Genomic DNA, 19,877 nt, shown 5'->3' with positions numbered 1-19,877 from the left:
TCTGGCTACCCATCCCATCCCCCCCATCTCTATCTGCCCATCCCCCCACTGCCCTGTCTACCCATCCCCCCATCTCTATCTGCCCATACCCGCACTGCCCTATCTATCCATCCTCCCCCTCTATCTACCCATCCCCCCACTGTCCTGTCTACCCATCTCCCCCCATCTCTATCTTCCCCATCTCCATCCCCGCACTGCCCTATCTATCCGTCCTTCCCCCTCTAGCTACTCATCCCATCCCTGGACAGCTCATCCTTGCGGGGTCAGAGGAGAACGTGCCTAGACAGGTGCAGTCCCGCACAGGCTGATTCCTAACCCCGCACGTTCCTGGGAGGCGGGGAACTGACCATTTTGATGAAGTGAAATGTTCCCTGGAACTCTGCCCTGCTCCCCCCCCCTGTCCTCCCCGCCCTCCACGGGCCCTGACACGGGGATGCACACATGCTGCTCAGTGCGGTTTGGTGCCTCACTTCCCCGTCCCCCGTTTACACTGCCGATCGGCCGAGCCCGCCTGGACAGGCTGGCCATGCCCTGCAGTGGCTGCAGCCAGGGGAGCTGAGCTGAACTCTGGCCCGAGTGCCGCGGCCCGCCCTCGGGCAGGGTGTGGCCCCTCAAATATTAGCTCTCGCTCTTCAGCAGCCCGGGCACGCAGGCAGCGCTCATGGAATGTGCTGCCTTTTCCCAACCGCAAATATTTACCATTGCATCGGCCAATTAGGGAGGGCTTAACAGCAGCTCAAGCGCACGTACACACGCCGCACGCATGTGCATGCCCCGGGACGGGTGCACTTTGCATGCACCCGTAGACACTGGCATGGCTCTGTGCGCACACCCCGGTCTGTGCACACCCCCCACGCACGCGCTCGTGCACACGAGGCGCTCACAGGATGCCAACACAGAACCCTGCATCTCTGGGCACACACACGTGCCAGTGGATGTGCCCTGAACGCGCCCGTCTGCAGGCGCGCAGGGCACACACGTGCACCCCCGGAAGCATGCCCCCGAATGCGGTGCGACCCCCGCGGCCTATGGCGCCGGGCGATACGCGGGCAGGCTGCATTAACAAGCGGCCCACGGGGGGTTTAGGGTGCTCACAGGAGCACGTGGGGTTGTGGGCGCCTGTTTGCTTTCTACGCCGCAAGACAAAGGCCAGGTTTGCCCTGCTCAGACTCAGCCGTTCTCCCAGCCGGGTGACCTGGCTGGGTCAGCCCCACCAAGGCCTTTTACTTTCAAACAATGCCAGGTTGAGCTCCAGGGTGGAAAGAAAATGCTCGCCATTGTCCTGCAAGCTGGCTCCGTCCCCCGGGACAGCACGGCAGGGCGGGCTGGAACAATGGGCCCCACCGGCATTCCGATCCCCCTGGGGGTGGGGGCGCGGCCCGTGGTTATATATTTAATCTCACAATGGCGCCGGGGCGATGAATGGTGTCCCCTGGAGACTGATACGGCCCAGGCCATAGCGACGGGCAAACCGCCGGGGAAGGTGTTAGCGACTGGGCCTGACACGCTTCCCAGGCTACACCCCTCTGGCGGGGTATCCCGACGGGTTGTAACGCTTCCAGCCACGTCAGCGCCAGGGCACAGGTGCTCGCAGGACGCGAGGGGACCCTGCGGCTGAACGCTCCGGCCTTTCCCCTCTAGGTTTCTGGGTGCTCCTTAGGCCGAGATTACAGTGGCCTTGGGAGCCGGTGTCCCTGTGCCAGGCGCTCCTCCTGGCTGTGCGGCTGTACCACCCCCAGCCCCACCACTAGCTGCATCTCCTGTCTGGGGGAGATACAGCCGCACGGCTGGGAGGAGCTCCTGGCGTGGGGCACTGGCTCCCTGGAGCGGCGGTACCACATGTGTCTCCTTTGGCCGCAGCGCCTCCAGGGAGGACAGCCCTGCAGCTCATAGGGTTGCCAGATGGTTTCCGGAAAAATACTCAACATCAACAACATGCCAGGAAAAAGTTTGTTAAGCAAAAAAAAACCAAACAAACCACCGTGGCCTCTTTAAAACCTGCATGGTGAGGCTTTTTGGCCCTAACAGGCTGCCGGTGTCCGCCCACCATCCTGCCTCCCTGTGCGGGCCGGACAGCTCCCCGGTAAGCCCGAGGGTTGCCAGGCTGCCTCCATATTGAGCCGGACAGCCTGGGATTTTTGCCTCCTGGCCGGGAAAAAAATCAGAAAGTACCAGACATTTTAGGTGTCCGGTATTTCCTGAATTTTTTTACTGGCAATGCCGGCCTGTCCAGGTCAATACTGGACACCTGGCAACCATAGCGGGCACGGAAATCCACAGCCGCGGGCAGACGTGTATCTGCGCAGGGCTCTAGCCTTAAACGTGCACTGGGAACATTTGCCTGCTACATAACCTCCCCTTCCTCCACCTCCCCGCCTGGCCAGACCACCCGACCCCCAGCGGGGCCTACAACCACCAACCCCAGGAGGCTCAGGAATGGCTTCCCGGCCTCCACCCTTCTGGATTTCCCCCGAGCGACTTCCGCCAATAGCCCTGCCGGTTGGCAGCATCTCTTGGGTTCCTCTGCCTCATGAAACGGCCTCTTGAGGCAGGCGGCGGAAGGAGGTGGACTCGTGTCCAACTCAGGCCCAGCAGGACCAACAAAATGGCTCGACAGCGGGACTGGGGGTTGCCTCATCGAGTCGCCACACAATGGCTCGAGGGCTACACATCTCTCCTGGCAAGGCCTAGGGCCGGGCCGTGGCTGGCGTCAGGAGAAGAGCTCCTTGTCTGTCAGGAAGGGAGGGTGGTGACCATTTTGCCACCCTGAAGCTCCTTCCCTGAGGACTCCGTACCCGTGTGATGGAGCCCTTCCCACCGTCTCTCCACGTTGGTCTCATCCCCGGCCTCCCTTCCTCCCACCTTCGGAGGTGTTGGAAAAGGCCGCATCGCGTCCCCCCTCCCGGGGCCCGATAAGAGGAAACCGGAGCGGCGCCAGGTGGGAGAAACGATTCCCAGGCGTGGGACTTGCTTTGTGATTTGTTCGTTGCTCATAAAAAAAGAAAAGTGACCCCGGGGACAGCTTAATTGCACCCAGTAAAGATCAGCGCTTCTATAAACGAGATTTATGAGGGGCGCTCTGGGGGCTGGGCCTGGCCACAGATCTGATAAGGGCTCCGGCTCTCCTCAGAGGAGGGCCGGGGGGGCTGGTTTTCTGCAGGGAACGCCAGGCCACTGTTGGACAATTTCTGCTTTAGCTAAGTTCATCTCACTTTTGTTCAGGGCGCAGAGCATCGAATCCGGGGGCTCTCCCCCTCGGGTCAAAGGGGAAATAATTCACACGGGGGGTGGCTCTTCCCCGGCTGTTTTCTCCCCAGACGCTGCACACTTGTAGCCAAATCACTCCAGGCCACAAGCCCTTTGGCTAAGCCCTGCCAGGCCGGGGTAGCACGTGAATGGGCGCACCGTACTATGAAGTGAACTGAGGTGGCTGCCTCAGGTGCCAGACTATGGGAGGGCACCACTAGGTCCCAGAGAACTGAGACCTTTCAAAGTTTTGGCCCAAGCGAGGGGGCAGGACAGCGTCATTCGAGCTCCCTGCCTTGGGTGCCAAAATGTCGTGGGCCAGCCCTGGATGGGAGAGCCCCAGAGAAAAGGCAGAGGGCACTGGGGGAAATGGGGGGAACTCCTCTCTGGGGAAGAACCAAGGCCGGAGCTAGGAGCATGTGGTCTCTAAGGGCGCGTCTACACAGCAGGGCTAACGCTGAATTAAGCGACACAATTTGAGCTATGGCAATTGCGGAGCTGAAGTCGAAATAGCTCAGCTCGGCTTTTGGCGCTGTCCGCACAGCAGGAAGTCCGAGTTACAGCCCTCTGCCTCCAACTTCCCTTACTCCTCGGACAATGAGGGTAACAGGAGTCAGAGTCGGACGCCCTCCAGCGCGACATTAGAACTGCTTGTAGTGTAGATGCGGATTTTGGAATCACGTCGCTTTCTCTGAAATAACACAGCTGTGCACACGTACCCTAAAGGTAGCTCAGGGCATGTCTGCACAGCGGGGTGATGTGCATGGGTGATTTCTAAAGCACACTAATTAGTCCTGTGGGTGTGCACTAAAATACCCCTTCTGTGCTTTCAAATAGTGTGCCTTGAAACATGATGGAACTGTGAGTCCGCACCAGCCGGGTCTGCACACATCCGTTACGGTGCACCCCCAAAGTGGCCACGTGGCTGGCAAGCCCCTGGTGAGATCCTTTGCAGTAGTTAATGGGTGTCACATGCACATGGATCAGCAAACACACAGCAGTATAGAGCTACGATTTCCTGTTGCGACTGGTATGTCTTTTGTTCCCCCAAACCCTGCCTGAGCTCTCCTTGGCTCCTCCCCAAACCCTGCCCGATCTCTCCTTGGCTCCTCCCCAAACCCTGCCTGATCTCTGTGCTTGGATCCTCCCCAAACCCTGCCTGATCTCTGTGCTTGCTTCCTCCCCAAACCCTGCCTGATCTCTGTGCTTGGCTCCTCCCCAAACTCTGCCCAATCTCTGTGCTTAGTTTCTCCCCAAACCCTGCCTGATCTCTGTGCTTGCTTCCTCCCTGAACCCTGCCTGATCTCTGTGCTTGCTTCCTCCCTGAACCCTGCCTGATCTCTTTATCTCACTGCTAAAACCGAGTACAAAGGGAGACAGCTGAACTGGAGTTCATTTGCAAATTCATTACTATCAACTCAGTATGGATCGTAACGTATTAGCACACTACAAAGGCAATTTTCCCTCTCTTGCTATCCGCATTTCCATATCAGCTATTGTGAATAAGCCACTTCTAGCCAGACGCAATTAGCCTCCTTTACACAAGTACCCTCTTTCTGGTGTTGTCCTGATACATATCCCTGTCTCTGCAAACTCCACTCCAATTATTCTGATGAAATGGGGTTTACCACGAAAGCTTATGCCCTAATAAATCTGTTAGACCGGTCTATACTTATGCACCAGAGATCAAACTTCTGATGTTTGATTTAATGAGTCTAGTTAAGACTCACTAAATTGAATGCTGAGGGTGCCTCTGGTTGGCACCAGTATTCCTCGCAGTTGCAAGGAGTAAGGGATGCTGATGGTAGCCTTTGCGCCTGTCAACCTCCCACTGTGGAGATGGCACCAAGCTTGGCTTAAAGTAAGCCGACTCCAGCTACATGATTTATGTAGATGGAATTGCGTACTTTAAGCCGACCGTCTGGGTGTAGTGTACAATTCCCAGACGGTAATTATTTATTATCCATCTACATAAATAATAGTCTCTAAGGGTCATTCTACACAGCAGGGCTATTTCGGGATACCGGAAGTATACCGAAATAGCTACCCCGCGTCTCTTGAACGTCTCAAAATAGTGGACGCACTATTTTGGCATCCCTGTAACCCTCATTCTGCTGTGTTAGACATGCCAAATTTCTGTGTAGACGCACCAAATTTTGAAATATGCTATTTCAAAATTCAGTCAAAATAAGATACACAATTTTCATAGGGCAAATTGCGTATCTTATTTCGAGTTTAGGGTGCTGTGTAGACACACCCTAGGGTGTTTTTGCACATCCTCAGTGTTTTTGCATTCACTGTGTTACTTATCACATTTCATACTATAGAAATCCATCGCTACCATCCCATTGATGAGTATGGTGTAAAAATACCATGGCTAGAGAGATCCTGAGACTACTCATGGATACACTTACCTGTGTGCGTTCTCTGATGTGCCTTCAGGTGGGAGCTCTTGGTGTAAACCTTTGTGCAGCCTGTAAAAACAGAAAAGAAACCCCGGTGGGAAACGTGTGTCATTCCACTACAGATTTAAAATGCACACACCTGAATTGCCAGAAGAAAAAAGGATCGACAAGAACGGCGGGTAATAGTTTACAACTTCGTATATGGGTGAGGCTCGTTTCTACAGCAACTAAGCTAGGACCCTTCTTCCCTGCATGGGCCAGTGGGGGAGGACACGTTTTTTTCACCCACAAGCTGAGCGCTTGCTGCAGCCAGGAGTACACCACGAGGGCAAATTAGGCATGCAAAGGAGCATCCAAGCTTTCTACCAGGATCCCTTCCTTAGTACCATCCTCACACGTGCGTGTCTCAACTGGGATGGGAGAACCAGTCTGAACAAGGTCAAATCAGACCCACGCTTTCATCCCAAGCGCCAATGGAACCTTTTACATAGGCAGCCTCAAAACTTTCACTTCTGCGTTGCTATTTGACAGCTTTGCTTTGCCATTGACTTTCTGGAGTCTAGACAGACTCAGAACCTGCCAAAATCCAGCACAAAAGGTGACAATCCTAGCTCCAGCTGAAGATGATGGATGAGAAAGCTGGACGCTCTCACAACTTTGTGAAGGGCTGGCCCCGTTTTCAATATTCAAGAGCAAATTAAACCATTTTCAAAGGACTGGCTTTGAGGGAGAAAATGCAGGTTCATCTACAACCAACCATCATTTGCAGAATTGTGTGCATTTCAATGATATTTTTGAGGAAAAGTGTCAAAGCATTTCAACCATCTCATTTCTTTCCTACAAGTACAAAATATGTCATTTCGATAAGATAAAACAATACATCAAAAGGAAACTTTCTTTTCAACTTATATAAGTTTAATTTTAATATTGGACTATATTTACATATTGTATAACTAATGTATTCTAATGTTTTGATCTTTAACTTACTGAGTCAGAATGAGTCAGCATAATTGAAAGGAAATACAGGTTGAACTTCTCTAGCTCTCACCCTTGGGACCTGACCCATGCTGAACCAGTGAATTTGCTGGACCGCGTATGGTCTATATTGTGTAGCAGTATTACCAAGCCTTCCACTGCTTGCGAGGCGCTTAGACAACATGTAGGGGTAAATCAGAGCTACATAACAACACAGAACACTGAGATCCAGGACAAATGGCTGTAAACAAACTTTATGGGAGTGCAGGAAACTTTGCTACACCCATGCTAAGCGGCCAGCTGGCTAACTAACATCATGCCAGACCATGGATGTTGCTGGAGCAGAGAGAGCCGGACTAGAGAGGTTCCACCTGTACACTGGTGTTTCTGTATCAAAACCTTTAGGGAATTTCTATTCCATGAACATTTTTCAAGTTCAACTTCTCCGAATCAGAAGGAAAACAAATGGGCTGTGTCTACACTGGGCCACTTATTCCGGAAAATCAGCCGCTTTTCCGGAATAAGCTGCGAGCTGTCTACACTGGCCCTTGAATTTCCGGAAAAGCAACGACGCTCTACTGTACAAAATTAGCCGCTATTCCGGAAAAACTATTCTGCTCCCACTCAGGCATAAGTCCTTATTCCAGAACACTGTTCCAGAAAAGGGCCAGTGTAGACAGCCCAGTAGTCTTTTCCGGAAAAAAGCCCCGATCGCGAAAATGGCGATCGGGGCTCTTTTCCGGAAAAGCGCGTCTACATTGGCCACAGATGCTTTTCCGGAAAAAGGGCTTTTCCGGAAAAGCAGCCTGCCAATGTAGATGCTCCTTTTCCGGAAAAACTGAAAACAGAATAGTATTCCGTTTTAAGCAGTTCCGGAAATTCATGCCAGTGTAGACACAGCCACATTGAAATATCAGAATCTCCCAAGATGGAAATTCTACTTTCCAATGGGCTTGATTCACACCATGCAGCTAGTTCAGCTAAACATCAGACTCCTCCAGAGACACATGGGCTGTGTCTAGACTGGCAAGTTTTTCCGCAAAAGAAGCTGCTTTTGCGGAAAAACTTGCCAGCTGTCTACACTTGCCGCTTGAATTTCCACAAGAACACTGATGATCTCATGTAAGATTGTCAGTGTTCTTGCAGAAATACTATGCTGCTCCCGTTCGGGCAAAAGTCCTTTTGCGCAAAAGGACCAGTGTAGACAGCTCAGATTTGTTTTGTGCAAAAAAGTCCTGATCGCGAAAATGGCGATCGGGGCTTTTTTGCGCAAAAGCGCGTCTAGATTGGCACGGACGCTTTTCCGCAAAAAGTGCTTTTGCAGAAAAGCGTCCGTGCCAATCTAGATGCTCTTTTCCGCAAATGCTTTTAACGGAAAAGTTTTCCGTTAAAAGCATTTGCGGAAAATTATGCCCGTCTAGACGTAGCCTTGGCGTTCAACAGAGCTGAAACCTTACTTCAAAACCTTTGAGGTTCCCTCCAGCCCCGACTCGCTTTCCCAACTCACTGCTCTCTTATGCTCTGTCTGGTAGGCAGACCTCAGCTTTCCTGACATTCACATCAATTCCGTTATTTCGAAATAACGGACGGCTTATTCCGACTTCTGTAAACTTCATTCTATTTCGAAATAAGGAGTATGTGGATGCTCCACTGCTGCTATTTTGAAATAGCCCCTCACCAGGGCAGTTCTAAGTTTTTCCTCCTGGAGCACTACATCGAGATAGCCCGTTTACATTCGGGGAGCCTGCCTCGGACTCATTTTGAGCCTTCCCTGCAGTGTAGATGTGCTATTTCGAAATAAGCTCTTTCGGAATAACTATTCCGGTCTAGCTTATCCCGAAATAACTGTGCAGTGTAGACATACCCATTGATATTACCGTGACCCTTCCATATAGCGTGCACATAGTTATCGCTGCTTTGCCCACCACTGCAATGCCTCCACCTCTGGGGCGGAGCGTGTCAAACAGCTACCTTGCCCAACTTTGGCAGAGGGGGCACGTGGTACAAATGCATGGTCCGTTTCAGACAGGCTAGATCTACGCACATCGTCAAACCAGCCTAGCAGCCGTGGCCGTACCTGGGTAATCACAGTGATGGATCCGCCTTTTCTCCAGCTCTGGGTTGTTGCGCCTGTTGTATTTGGGGGTTGGCATGATAATGTGCCCATGGGAGAGGGCCCCGAGGCCGTTTGGCAGGGTGGAGATGTGGGGCGACTGTACCAGCTTCAGTCCAAAGGTGGCTTCATAGGAGGGCGGGGGTGAGATGGTGTTGATGAGCTCCGGCTGGTTCTCTGGGCTGCCAGGCTGGGAGTTCGGGGGCGAAGGGGGTAGGTTGAGTCCTGGGACGGGGTAGAACTGCCCCGTGAGGTTGAAGTTCCCCTGCGCTTGGGAGACACTTTGGAAGTGCTTCACTTGCGGACCGGGCTGGATGGGTCTGGGGAGCATGGCGCTGCCCGCAGGCATGGGGCTGCCGCCGATGGTGTTGATGGCCGTGGTGCTGCCCGTAGAGGGCGCCATGGGGGTGCCATCAGCCTCGCCGTTGCCAAGGGGCATCTGGTAGAGCTGAGCCTGCGAGGCGCCGCCCGACAGGGGGATCTCTGAGGGCATCTCTTGCTTGATGAAGATGTTGTTCACCGCCACCGACTGCGGCATGCTGAAGACACTGGTGAAATCCGGCAGCGTCTGCGTCGCGCCCGCCGCGGACGAGCAGGGCTGGGCAAAGCTGGTGCCGGGCTCTGTTTTGATCTGTGGGAAGGGGGCGAGGGGCTTGGCCGGCCGGTAGAGCCCGGTGCGCAGGTGCGTGGTGTCTGGCAGGATCAGATTGATGTTCACGCTGTAGGGCGTGGAGGGCGGCTTCTCTGTCGAGAAGAACTCATCCACCACGGAGGCACTCTCCCTGCGGTACTTCTTGTCCGGTATCATTGGAATTGGCAGCATCTGGCCAGAGAGGTACTTGTCCATTTCAGAACGTGCCTACGGGGAAGAACAAAGGAAGAATTCTTGAGTGACAAGTTCAGATGCTAAAGTGATGGGCACCCTACAAACAGCTCTGAGAGGTGGGCGCCTACCGGGCAGGAAAAGACCATGGATTGGGAGGCAGGAGCACAGCTCGGCCACGGATACCCTATGCACCCTGTGTGACCTTAGGCAAATCAGCAAATCACTTGGGGCCTCAGTTTCCACATCTGTGAAATGGGCATAATCCTTCCCTGCCTGCTGTGAGGATCAAATCTATTCACGGCTATGAGGAGCCCAGAGACCAGAGCAATGAGAGATGCGCATGTAGTGGGGCAGAGAGCCCAGGGGCAGCGAAAGGCATGCGGTCAAATACAGAAGGGCCAGGATTTTGATGTTTCTAGATAAATAATAAGAGGGGGAGAACTTAAAACTAAAGCTGAGGTGCCTAAGTCAGAGCCCCAGACCCACATGCCCTAAGACCTCGGCGGAATTAGGCTCCAGGTCTGGATCTGACTTTGAGTTGGGACCCAACTCTCATGTAAATGGTGTGAAGCCCAATGAGAACTCAACCTGTTCCTGGTTCCGTTGCCAAGCATTAGAAATAAGGGGATAACGTTGGAGTTTAACTGTCGCCCGCGGCCCTGGGAACATGTCGGCCTCGTACCAACACACGAGATCCCAATCTGAGACTAGCTAGAACCAAAAGGGAAACCGGTCGATTTTCACTTTGCTCAGGAAACTTCCCCATCTCTGACACAGCACAGCAGCCGTGTGGGCCTGTGACTCTGGATGGATGTTTTTGCAAGTGCAATAGTCCAGAATAACTGAAGTTCCGGTCGTGAATATCCTCAAACTCCAGATTCCTTCGGGATTCCGAAGCATCTTCTGGGGGTGTTCCCAACGATTCAACAGTCCATGGGCAGCACGGGGCGAGGAAACCCTTGCCCTGGCATCTCCTGGCTCAAGCTCTGCTCTTTGTGGGTAGTGAAGCCACCACTAATACTGTAACCTTTAATTATGTGGTTACCCATGTGTCAGTCTCATTATACGGACCTCATAGACACGTTCATGTGACACAGAGCCGGCAAACCGGTCCAGGCCCTGCAGCTACGGGCAGGCAGAGCCTACCGTAAGAAGCCAGGCTAATCTCATTACCACCCGCTGTGCGCTCGGCCGGAAGGCTTTGCCCCACCGAACGGCGTCGCTCTGCGCCCAAGTCCGCCCCGGGGCGACCTGTCTGCCGTCACCAAAGACCGATTTGGCTGCCGGCGTTGGATCCGCCCCACACGTTATGGGGCACAAGCTACGCCTAGACCGCTAGCAAAGATGTGCCCCCTTGAGAGCCGCCCTGGCAATGCGCCAGGCAGCGAGGACCACGCCTAAGCGTGCATCGAACAGAGCCACCGCCTCGCTCTTTAAAACGGAGGCAGCCCCTTGACACTACATGGCCCAGCATGCAATGCTCCTTCGTGATCACAGCAATTGGGCAGGGACCTTGAGGGCTCCCAACTGGCTGCCGCTGCCCGAGGACCGTCGGGGGGCTCAGTCGAGGTGTTAGCAGCAAATCAATCTGTCAAGCCAGCGGTGCTGGAAAGCTCCCAGCTGGTCACTAGCGGGGTGTGGGGGGGGGAGTTAGTTACCCCAACAAGAGCAGCTCGTGTTCAATGCCTGATCTATCCTCCAGGTGCTGTGGGCGCCCGCTCCTGTCATCTGGGACCGACGCTACGCCCCACAAGGCTCTGGGGTGTGGCGGATCTAGACCTAGAATCGGATCCAACTCGGAACAGTCCCGATGTTTCAGAGTCGCAGGCACTCCCAGATCCGGGCAGGGCCCATTCTACCGACATGCCCCAGCTGCAGTTCGGATCCCAAGCCCAATTTCCACGCTGTCCGGCTCCGTGGTTCCCACTTGGGCTCGTCTCTGGGCGAGGATCGCGGGGCGCCCTTGGAGTTTCCCCTGATTTTCTCCGCACGGCAGGCCGCCCCCGCCGGTTATTTTTAGAGTCAGGAATCAGATCACTGCTAGGCAGTACCAGGGGCTCTCCCTCCGGCTCCGAATGCCGCACATACCTGAGCAATGAAGTGACCCACTCGCCACGGAGACGGAGGAGGGAAGTGAGGGCGTCAGACGGATTTTACTTCTAAGGTTCCCTTATCTCTGGTATTTTGATTTCCTGCCTTCACTTCACCAGAGAGTTTTTCTAGGGGAGTGCCATAGGGATGCCCCAGCTCATCCAAGGTATTTAGGCGCCTAGCCCGAACTGAGATCCATAGGAGTTAGGCACTGAAATAGCTGCGAGGAGCTGGTGCACTGGGGCGTTGTGCAGAGCTCCCATGGTGTTCTAGTTAATCCTGTGCATTGTCACACGGGGACTCCCGGACCCCCAGCTCGCCTCTGCAGCCTTCGCCGGTTCACAATTCATAACGCCCGGCTGCGCCTACCGCCCCTAGAGAAGACACAAACGGAATTTACCTCCCCCCACTACTGAAATGCAGCCACCTCTGGGGTGGGACAGGGAGCGCAGAGGACTGTACCCTGGCTCAGTTGGAGCAGCGTTTAGAGATCGGCAGAAGGGGAGGACCTGAGCTGAGACAGGGGCTGGCTGCCTGGGCTGGCCACGCTCCAGCAAGAGGAGCAGTTGCCAGGACATCCCATTAGGTATCACCTGGAAGAGAACCCCCTGGCCCTGGCCTCACACTTAGACATTAAGAGGGTCTTTCCTGTTGTACAGCGTGCGGGGCCGGGCATGTCGCAAGCACGTCACAAGAGACACTCCCTGCTCCAGAGAGCTTACGATCTAGCAAACCCCGAGGGAATGAGGTGGAGCCCATTTTACAGCTGGAAGACAGAGGTGCCGAGAGTTGCCTGCGGTCATACTGGGAGTGGGGTAGAGACGGGCAGGGAGCCTGGTCTCCTTGCAGCTGGCAGTACAGTTCCTCTCTAACACATGCTGCGCATTTTCCTGAGGCATCGAGGGTGGTGGGGAGAGGGCCGAGGGGCGGAGAATCCTGCAGGCTCTCTTTCCAGTGCCTTAATGGGGGGTCGTAGAGCTCCCCGGGAGGGATCTGCTCAGGAGGAGCCAGCTGTGTTTCAGGAGGCGCCCCCCCCCCCCACGCTGGCTTGGCGAGGGGCAGAAATACGCATGCAGAGAGAATAAAAACCGTCACCTCCATCGTGAGTGGCATGCGCTGCTCCATCCTCAGGGGGGTGAGCTGTGGAATAAACACAGCCCGTTACTGGGCAGGCATGATGCAGTGCGCAGGAAACACGAGAACGTGGCCCCCGACAGGCCCCGCGGACGTGCGCGTCCCCACTAATGCCAAACCCTGGGCGCTCCGGGGGTGAGTGACTCGGAGGCCGCCGGGGCTGTTGGAAGCCCCCTTGTGCGCGAGGGGCCTGCGGAGCTAGGTGGGGGCAGGGACCGGGCGGGGCTTTCGGCACGCTGGCTGCCATTCGGCACGTGCCCCGGGGCTGCGCTCCATGTCTGACTCGCCTGGTGTCGTTGGCACCGTCAGAAGCCCGCAACACACGCACAAGAGCCGCCGCCTCTGCTTAATACCCCCCCGGATGCTCACTGTCCACAGGGTCCCCCCCAGCCTGGCAGCCAAGCCCCTCAGCTGCTTTCAGCCCCCAGCGATGGGGGTCCACTTCCCACTGTTGCTGAGTGACCATTGCTAGGCAACACAGGGCCAGCCACTCTTTCTGCCTGCATCCCTGAGAGGGCAGCCGTAGCCACAGCGCCCCCAGCAGCACAGACAGTGCAACTGCAAGTTTGACAGGGCGGGTCAGGCATCTTACCCCCACCAAGGGCCAGCCAAGCCCAACAGAACCACGAGGGTGGGGGACATGTGTCTCATTCTGTCGCGTCATTACCTTCACTGTGCAGTGGAAGAAACCTTGGCATGGAGAAGCCAAGCAAGGGGTGGAGTGGGGAATGGGGCCCACAGTTGCTTGTATCCCATCCCTGGCTCATTCCACTAGGCTCCCCTGCCCTATGACCCAACTAACAGCTGCCAAATACGCAGATGCAACCTCACTTCCCACCCCAGCAGGGATAAACTTGCTTCCCCTGCCAATACAGTACCACGCATGGAGGTGTCTCATTCAAACTGCAGCGGTGACAATCCATTCAAACCTCCCTGCAGCAAGGGATCGCTGAAAAGTGCCCTGAGCCAGGGTTAATACAGTCATTACTAAGCACTGTTTGTATTATCGCCGGGGCCAGGAGGGGTGTTCATGGACCGGACTCCGTTTTGCTATCCCTCGTCTTCTCTCTACAATCCACATTGGGGGTCGAGAGAGACACTGCAGAGGTCCTAGGATTCCCAGAGCTTCAGACACCGATTTTCACACGTGCACCTTTCACAAGATGAGACCAGGGCAAACGTGAAAGCTGATCGGTTCCCACACAAACACATCACATACACTTTGTGCACACTCACAATTTCTCTCTCCCCCTACCCCCACACACTTCACGGTTCTACAGTGACGTCTGTTACATTTACGATCGTGCTTGCATCACGATGCAAGAGAGAAAAAGACACGTGCGGTTTCTTTGGCAGGAAGTTTTTCCGCTGCTTCTTTATCAGCATTGGATATTGCCTCAAGAAAACGCTCACTTCCAAAAATGACCCTAATTAATTAGAGGGGAAAGTGTCTCCTGCAATGTGCATGAGCTATTCTTTGAGGACTGTCGCTTTGAAACGTCACTCTAAACTGCAAATCAGTTTACATTTGGTTTCCCGAATGCTTCTCGCAGAGCTGCAAATCTTTGCCAATCTCCACGCACACAACATGGAAATTGTTCTAGAGAAGAACAATTTTCATTTTTTTTTTTTACACAAAGGAATTATGAATTTGAGGGGGGGTATTTCAGCAAGAAAATCCTACCTCGTGATAAAATCACAGCTGTCCCTACATGTATTCCTGTGGCCAAATTACCTAAGGAAATGGTTGACTTTCCGCAAGATCGAGTGAAAAATTCAACATAAAACAATAAGGTCGGGGAGCATTTTTCCCAGTTTTTTCTTCATCCAGCACATAATCAACCTGTGGAACTCCTTGCCAGAGGATGTGATGAAGATTAGAACTTTAACAGGGTTCAAGAGCTAGATAGATTGGTGGAGGTTAGGTCCATCGATGGCTATTCGCCAGGATGGGTAGGAATGGTGTCCCTGGCCTCTGTTTGTCTGGAGGTGGGTGACAGGGGAGGGATCACATGGGTCGCTTGGTACTGGTCGCTGTCAGCAGACAGGACACTGGGCCAGATGGACCCTTGGTCTGACCCAGTCTGGCCCCTCTGATGTTCTAATGCGACTGGTCAGGACTCCCCTAGATCCGTGCTCCTCTTCCCTGCTGCGGACTCCTTTTCGTACCAGGAACACCCTAGAATCCCCTTCCCGTGCACCCAGGCTCACTGGGACCCTCCCCCCCTTTAGTAACACTGGGAATGCAGTGATCATGGTTCCCAAACCCCTGCCCCTTTCCCACAGACTCCGTGCTGAGCGCGCCCCACCCCCCACCGCAGCCATGCGGGCAGGTTTGGTGATGAGGGGAAGGAAGGCAAGAAACCGTCCCCACTGCTGGGTCCGTGAGGGACGCCGCTTGCAGCTTCCATGAAAGACAAAGGGAAGACGTGGCATGAGCCTTTCCGAGAGCAAGTGCCTGTCTGAACCCGTCACCCGGTGGCTCGTGCTGGCAGCACAACTGAGCACTCTGAAAGCCTCGTCCATTCATCGCCTTCTGTGTGGGGCGTGCTGCCCAGGTGGGAGACGTGCTGTGGGGCCCGATCCCGCAGGGATCCAGACCTCTGCACTCCTAGGATTGAGGGCTCCGTGATGGGCTCCATCTGCTCCTCGTGCACCAAGCCAGCTCCGGTACTGGCTCCGTGCTTCTTGCACCAAGCCAACTCCGGAACCGGCTCCATCTGCTCCTCGTGCACCAAGCCAGCTCCGGTACTGGCTCTGTGCTTCTTGCACCAAGCCAACTCTGGAACCGGCTCCGTGCTTCTTGCACCAAGCCAGCTCCGGAACCGGCTCTGTGCTTCTTGCACCAAGCCAGTTCCGGAACCGGCTCCGTGCTTCTTGCACCAAGCCAGCTCCGGAACCGGCTCCGTGCTTCTTGCACCAAGCCAGCTCCGGAACCGGCTCCGTACTTCTTGCACCAAGCCAACTCCGGAACCGGCTCCGTGCTTCTTGCACCAAGCCAGCTCCGGAACCGGCTCCGTGCTTCTTGCACCAAGCCAACTCCGGAACCGGCTCCGTGCTTCTTGCACCAAGCCAGCTCCGGAACCGGCTCCGTGCTTCTTGCACCAAGCCAGCTCCAGAACCAGCTCCATGCTGCGATGCTGGGTCTGACGTGGAGCCGTTGATGTCCTCGGTCTTCTCCTGGGGGGACCGGCGGCCTCTTCTGAGCCAGACCCATCGGAAGGGGGCGGCTTGTTTCTCACCATAGGACTCTTCCTCCCTTCCTTCTTTTCTAACAGGAGCCCCTCCCGCCCCAGAAACACCGAACACTTCCAGGATCTCCTCCAGGGAAGCTCTGTTCTGCTCAGTTCCACAGGAGCCAAGGCCTGCGGGATGTGTGCACCGGGTTGGTGGTCTCAGCAGCCTGGCTGCAGTAGCAGGCTGCCCAGAAAGGCGTCTTCTGGCCGGTGACTTAACTGTCCTTGCTCTCTAGGGCTTGAGCTAGCGCGCTAACAAAGCCAGGTGGCCGTTACACGTGCGTGCAGGTGGCTACGCCAGAGACACCACATCCACGCTGCTCTTGTCCGCACTGACTCCAGCGGCGGTGGAGCCCCGTCCTCCGCGGGGAGCCGCAAGCGTGCGAGCGTCAGTAAGCTAGCGAGCAGAAGAGAGCGGGGTCGCCACGGCGGCGTGGGAGGACAGATGGGCTGGAATGCCACTCCGTACCTAGGGCTCAGGGCGGCCACCCCAGCTGGCACATACCTCTCCGGCTCACCTGCGGGCATCCCCACAGACCTGGCATGGGGAGGTGTCACAAAAGCCCCCTGAGGGCGGAATGTGCCTAGAAAGAACCTTCCGAGCGCCGGGGATCAAAGGGGACTGGGCATTTTCCAAGCCTTCCCTACAACTTGCCATGTCACAGGGAAGAATCCAAGCGTGGGAGCAGCTGGCTTACTCAGAATGCTGCCCCTTGAACATCAGAGCGGCCAGACTGGGTCGGGCCAAACAACCTGTCTGCCCACAGTGGCCAAAGCCAGGTGCCCCAGAGGGAATGAACACAACAGGGACTCATCAAGCGATCCCTCCCCTGTCACCCATTCCCAGCTTCTGACACTGAGGGCACCCCAGCCCAATGCAGAAAGTCGATCTTGCGGAAAGTCAACCATTTCTTCAGCTAATTCCAAAGGCTGTTCTTAGCCAGGGCTGAAAAATACCCCTCGGCACCACGTTTCCATCGGAAAACGCTGTGTCTGTTACACCGCCGTCGTTCCCAGCCTCGCGCGGACTGCAACGGAACCGCAGCGTGAAAAATAAAAACCGGGAAAAGCCTTTTTAAAAAAGGGTTGGAGCTTCCCCTTTTGATATTTCCCGGAACAAAAGGCTTCCGTTCGTCGGCGCAAAATGACTTTCGCCTACTTATGTTTTTAAATAAAATGACGTGAGGTTCAGAATGTTTGGATTCACCCCAAATGGAATTTTCCCCCAGAATTTTATATTTTGCTTGCACAAATCCTAAATTTGGCCTTTCCCAAATTGGGGTGAAAATAATTTAACTTCTGGAAGTTTTTGGGGGGAGGGAAAAGCTGTTTTTGGATGATGGCTACACTGGCCTTTTGGCTGACTGGGGAAAGAGCGGGTAAGGACGCAGGGTTGTGCTAATCTAATCACTCGCTAGGTTCTCCTAAAAGTCAGCCACCTGGGGCTTTAACGTCAATCCTTTCCTCTCTGCCTGACACAAAGAGCAAAATGTTTTAACACTTTCCCTGGCTCTCTGGCAAGAGTTTAGCTTGGGATGGGTTTATGGGCAGTAACACTACTTGGAAGGTCAAGATACTCCTAGGGAGACACTTCACAAATGCTTAGACCCAGAATACTTTCTATCAGGGGATCACCACGCTTTGCACAGGACCAACGAGTTCAACTTCTCAGCTCCCAGTGAGCGAGGATCGGACCCCTTTTTCCAGGGGAAACTGAGGCATGGAGCGGCGAATTGACTTGCCCAAGTCTATACAGCAGGTCAGTTGCAGAGGCAGGAGCAGAATCCATACAGACTATGCCCTCCTCCCCCAAAAGAGGAACAACTTGGTGCTGCCCTACCGGTGGAACGTTCCATACAAGATCACGCCCCTGCTCCTGGGCCGTCAGGTCTGCCCAGTTTAGTCTCTCAGGAACCGAACATGGGACTGGCACCTTTTTTGGGCTGGAAGCTGCTGACCCACAGCAAAATCAGTGGGGGGCCGCACACAAGTGAGAAGCAAAAAAAACCCCAACCCCTCACTGGAGTGGCCCCCAACTGAGAAGCAGAAAGACCCTGCCCCCATTTCTCTTGCACCCCAGAGCCATGGGGGGCCAGGCTAGTAGATGTTGGGTGCTTCGGCCCCACAGTGTAATGGCAGGGAGACTAGAGCAGGCTCCCCACTGCTGGGGGAGGAGCCCCAAGGGCTTGGCCTTAGGTTCCCCACCCTGGCTTAGTGCATGGGCCAAAAGCCAGCTGGCTCTCAGCTACGGCTGTGGAGCAAACTCCCTCTTTCCCTGGAAATGGTCTAAGTGCGGCTGCAAGGGCCTGGGCTCCACACCCGGGAGGTGTGTGGGTTACACAAGGCAAGATGTGCCAGCTGATTAGGAGTTGTATGCGCTGACATTGTTAAGTAACAAACATCAGGTGTCTTCAGCACCCGGGCAGGGCAGGGGGACCCGGCGTCTGCTCGAACCGGAAAGGGATTCTTACACGGGGGGGACCACTCAGCGTCCCGGCCTGTTTTCCATTTTTGTCCACTCCAATCCAACACATTTTGCCCTGGGGGGCTGGCCGTGAGTCCAGCTTTGAACCTGCTCCTGCTAGCCCCTGGGACCCGGTTCGGAGCCCTGGGCAGTCAACAGGAAGTCGTCAGCGGCCTTCGTTCTGGGCCCTGTGTGAGAAGGGTGCTTTCTGACCGCTCCGGGGGGCTGACAGACAGAGCAATAGACCCTGCCTCAAGAGCTTTCAGGCGCCATAGACAAGGGGGATCATGGGAAATAGCAGACAAGGCCCTTAGCAGAGTAGCGTTACTCCCTGAAGCCGAGGGAAGTGCTCGTGCGAATAAAGCGACCCGTGTGCAAGAGCAGAGGCGAGCAATAAAACACGACGGTTCTCCAGGGTTAGCCCCTCGCAAGCCGCCGCGGCTGTATTTACCTGCACCAGCGATCGCAGCTCCTATTGGCCATGGAGCACTGTTCCCAGCCAATGGGAGTGTCAGCAAGTGGCACGGACCGGGCACCTCTTTCCGCAGCTCCCATTGGCTGGGAATGGCAATCCGCAGCCAATGGGAGCTGTGAGCGCCCGTACCTGCGAAGGCAACGGTAAATGGAACCGTGGGGGCCTGCCGGGGCTAAGCCTGGTGGGTCGGATCCAGCCCCCGGGCCAGTGTTTGCCCACCCCCGTGCTAGAGCAGGTTCCGGGGGCCCTGTGTGTATAAGTAAGGCTGCCCCCTAGTGGCTAGGCCACATACAAGACCGAGGACCAGGGCAAGCAACAGAAGCTCCTGTTGAGCTCCTATAGGCGAGACTTGTTGCTCTGAAGTTGCAGGGCCCTGGTTCTAGTCCCACCTCTTCAAGTGTGTGTGAGGTGGCGGTCGAAGGGCTGCTCCACACAGCGATTTTGGCTCCTAATGTTCAGCACAATTAACAGCCATGAGAAGCCTCGTCACCTGCGTGGCTCTGGACCCATGTCGGTTATGTGCAGGCCTGGATCTGTCCCTGGAGGTGCAACATCCATCCTCTCTCACACACGCTCCTGCTTGGAACTGTTTCCAAGCGCCAAAAAAGGAATGGCCAACGATCGGAAGGAAAACCATCCATTAAGGGCCATGAGAAGTCCTTGGCACTGGCCCTTTAAAAATGCCTGTTATAAATAGAACGTGTTTATATACAGATTTGGTTCAGTATCAGCATTTATTGTCCCTCTCGTTAAATATTGACCTGGACAAATATTTGCATCTCCGATCATTCAGTCTTGATATTGACCTCAACGGAAGGCAGTTTCTGCTTGTGGCCTCGTTTGTTCTAGAACTCTCTGAGGATAGGAATTCGTGATAGCATGGGAAGCCCATCCTCCCAGGAGAAAACACAC

The 19,877-nt window shown here is 54.9% G+C and overlaps 1 protein-coding gene across 3 annotated transcripts in view; it reads right to left on the bottom strand.

Annotated features, from left to right (window-relative positions):
• Nucleotides 1-19,877, bottom strand: part of LOC102454448 (Krueppel-like factor 5) — a 43,527-nt gene that overhangs the window by 6,686 nt on the left and 16,964 nt on the right. The window contains exons 2-4 of one of the 3 annotated variants that reach the window (XM_075896664.2): nt 12,752-12,796; nt 8,704-9,598; nt 5,661-5,720 (exon numbers count right to left, since the gene is read on the bottom strand). In XM_075896664.2, the coding sequence (XP_075752779.2) occupies nt 5,661-5,720; nt 8,704-9,598; nt 12,752-12,796 (1,000 nt within the window). Of the gene's footprint in view, nt 1-5,660; nt 5,721-8,703; nt 9,599-11,223; nt 12,204-12,751; nt 12,797-19,877 lie in introns of those variants that run through there. The other 2 variants (XM_075896666.2, XM_075896665.2) reach the window with 2 other exon arrangements.

This window comes from Pelodiscus sinensis, chromosome 13, assembly GCF_052426305.1.
Source record: "Pelodiscus sinensis isolate ZL-2025 chromosome 13, ASM5242630v1, whole genome shotgun sequence".
Classification (NCBI taxonomy): domain Eukaryota; kingdom Metazoa; phylum Chordata; order Testudines; family Trionychidae; genus Pelodiscus; species Pelodiscus sinensis.
Note: the sequence above shows the minus strand (reverse complement) of the source record. Positions and strands in the feature narration are given on the sequence as shown.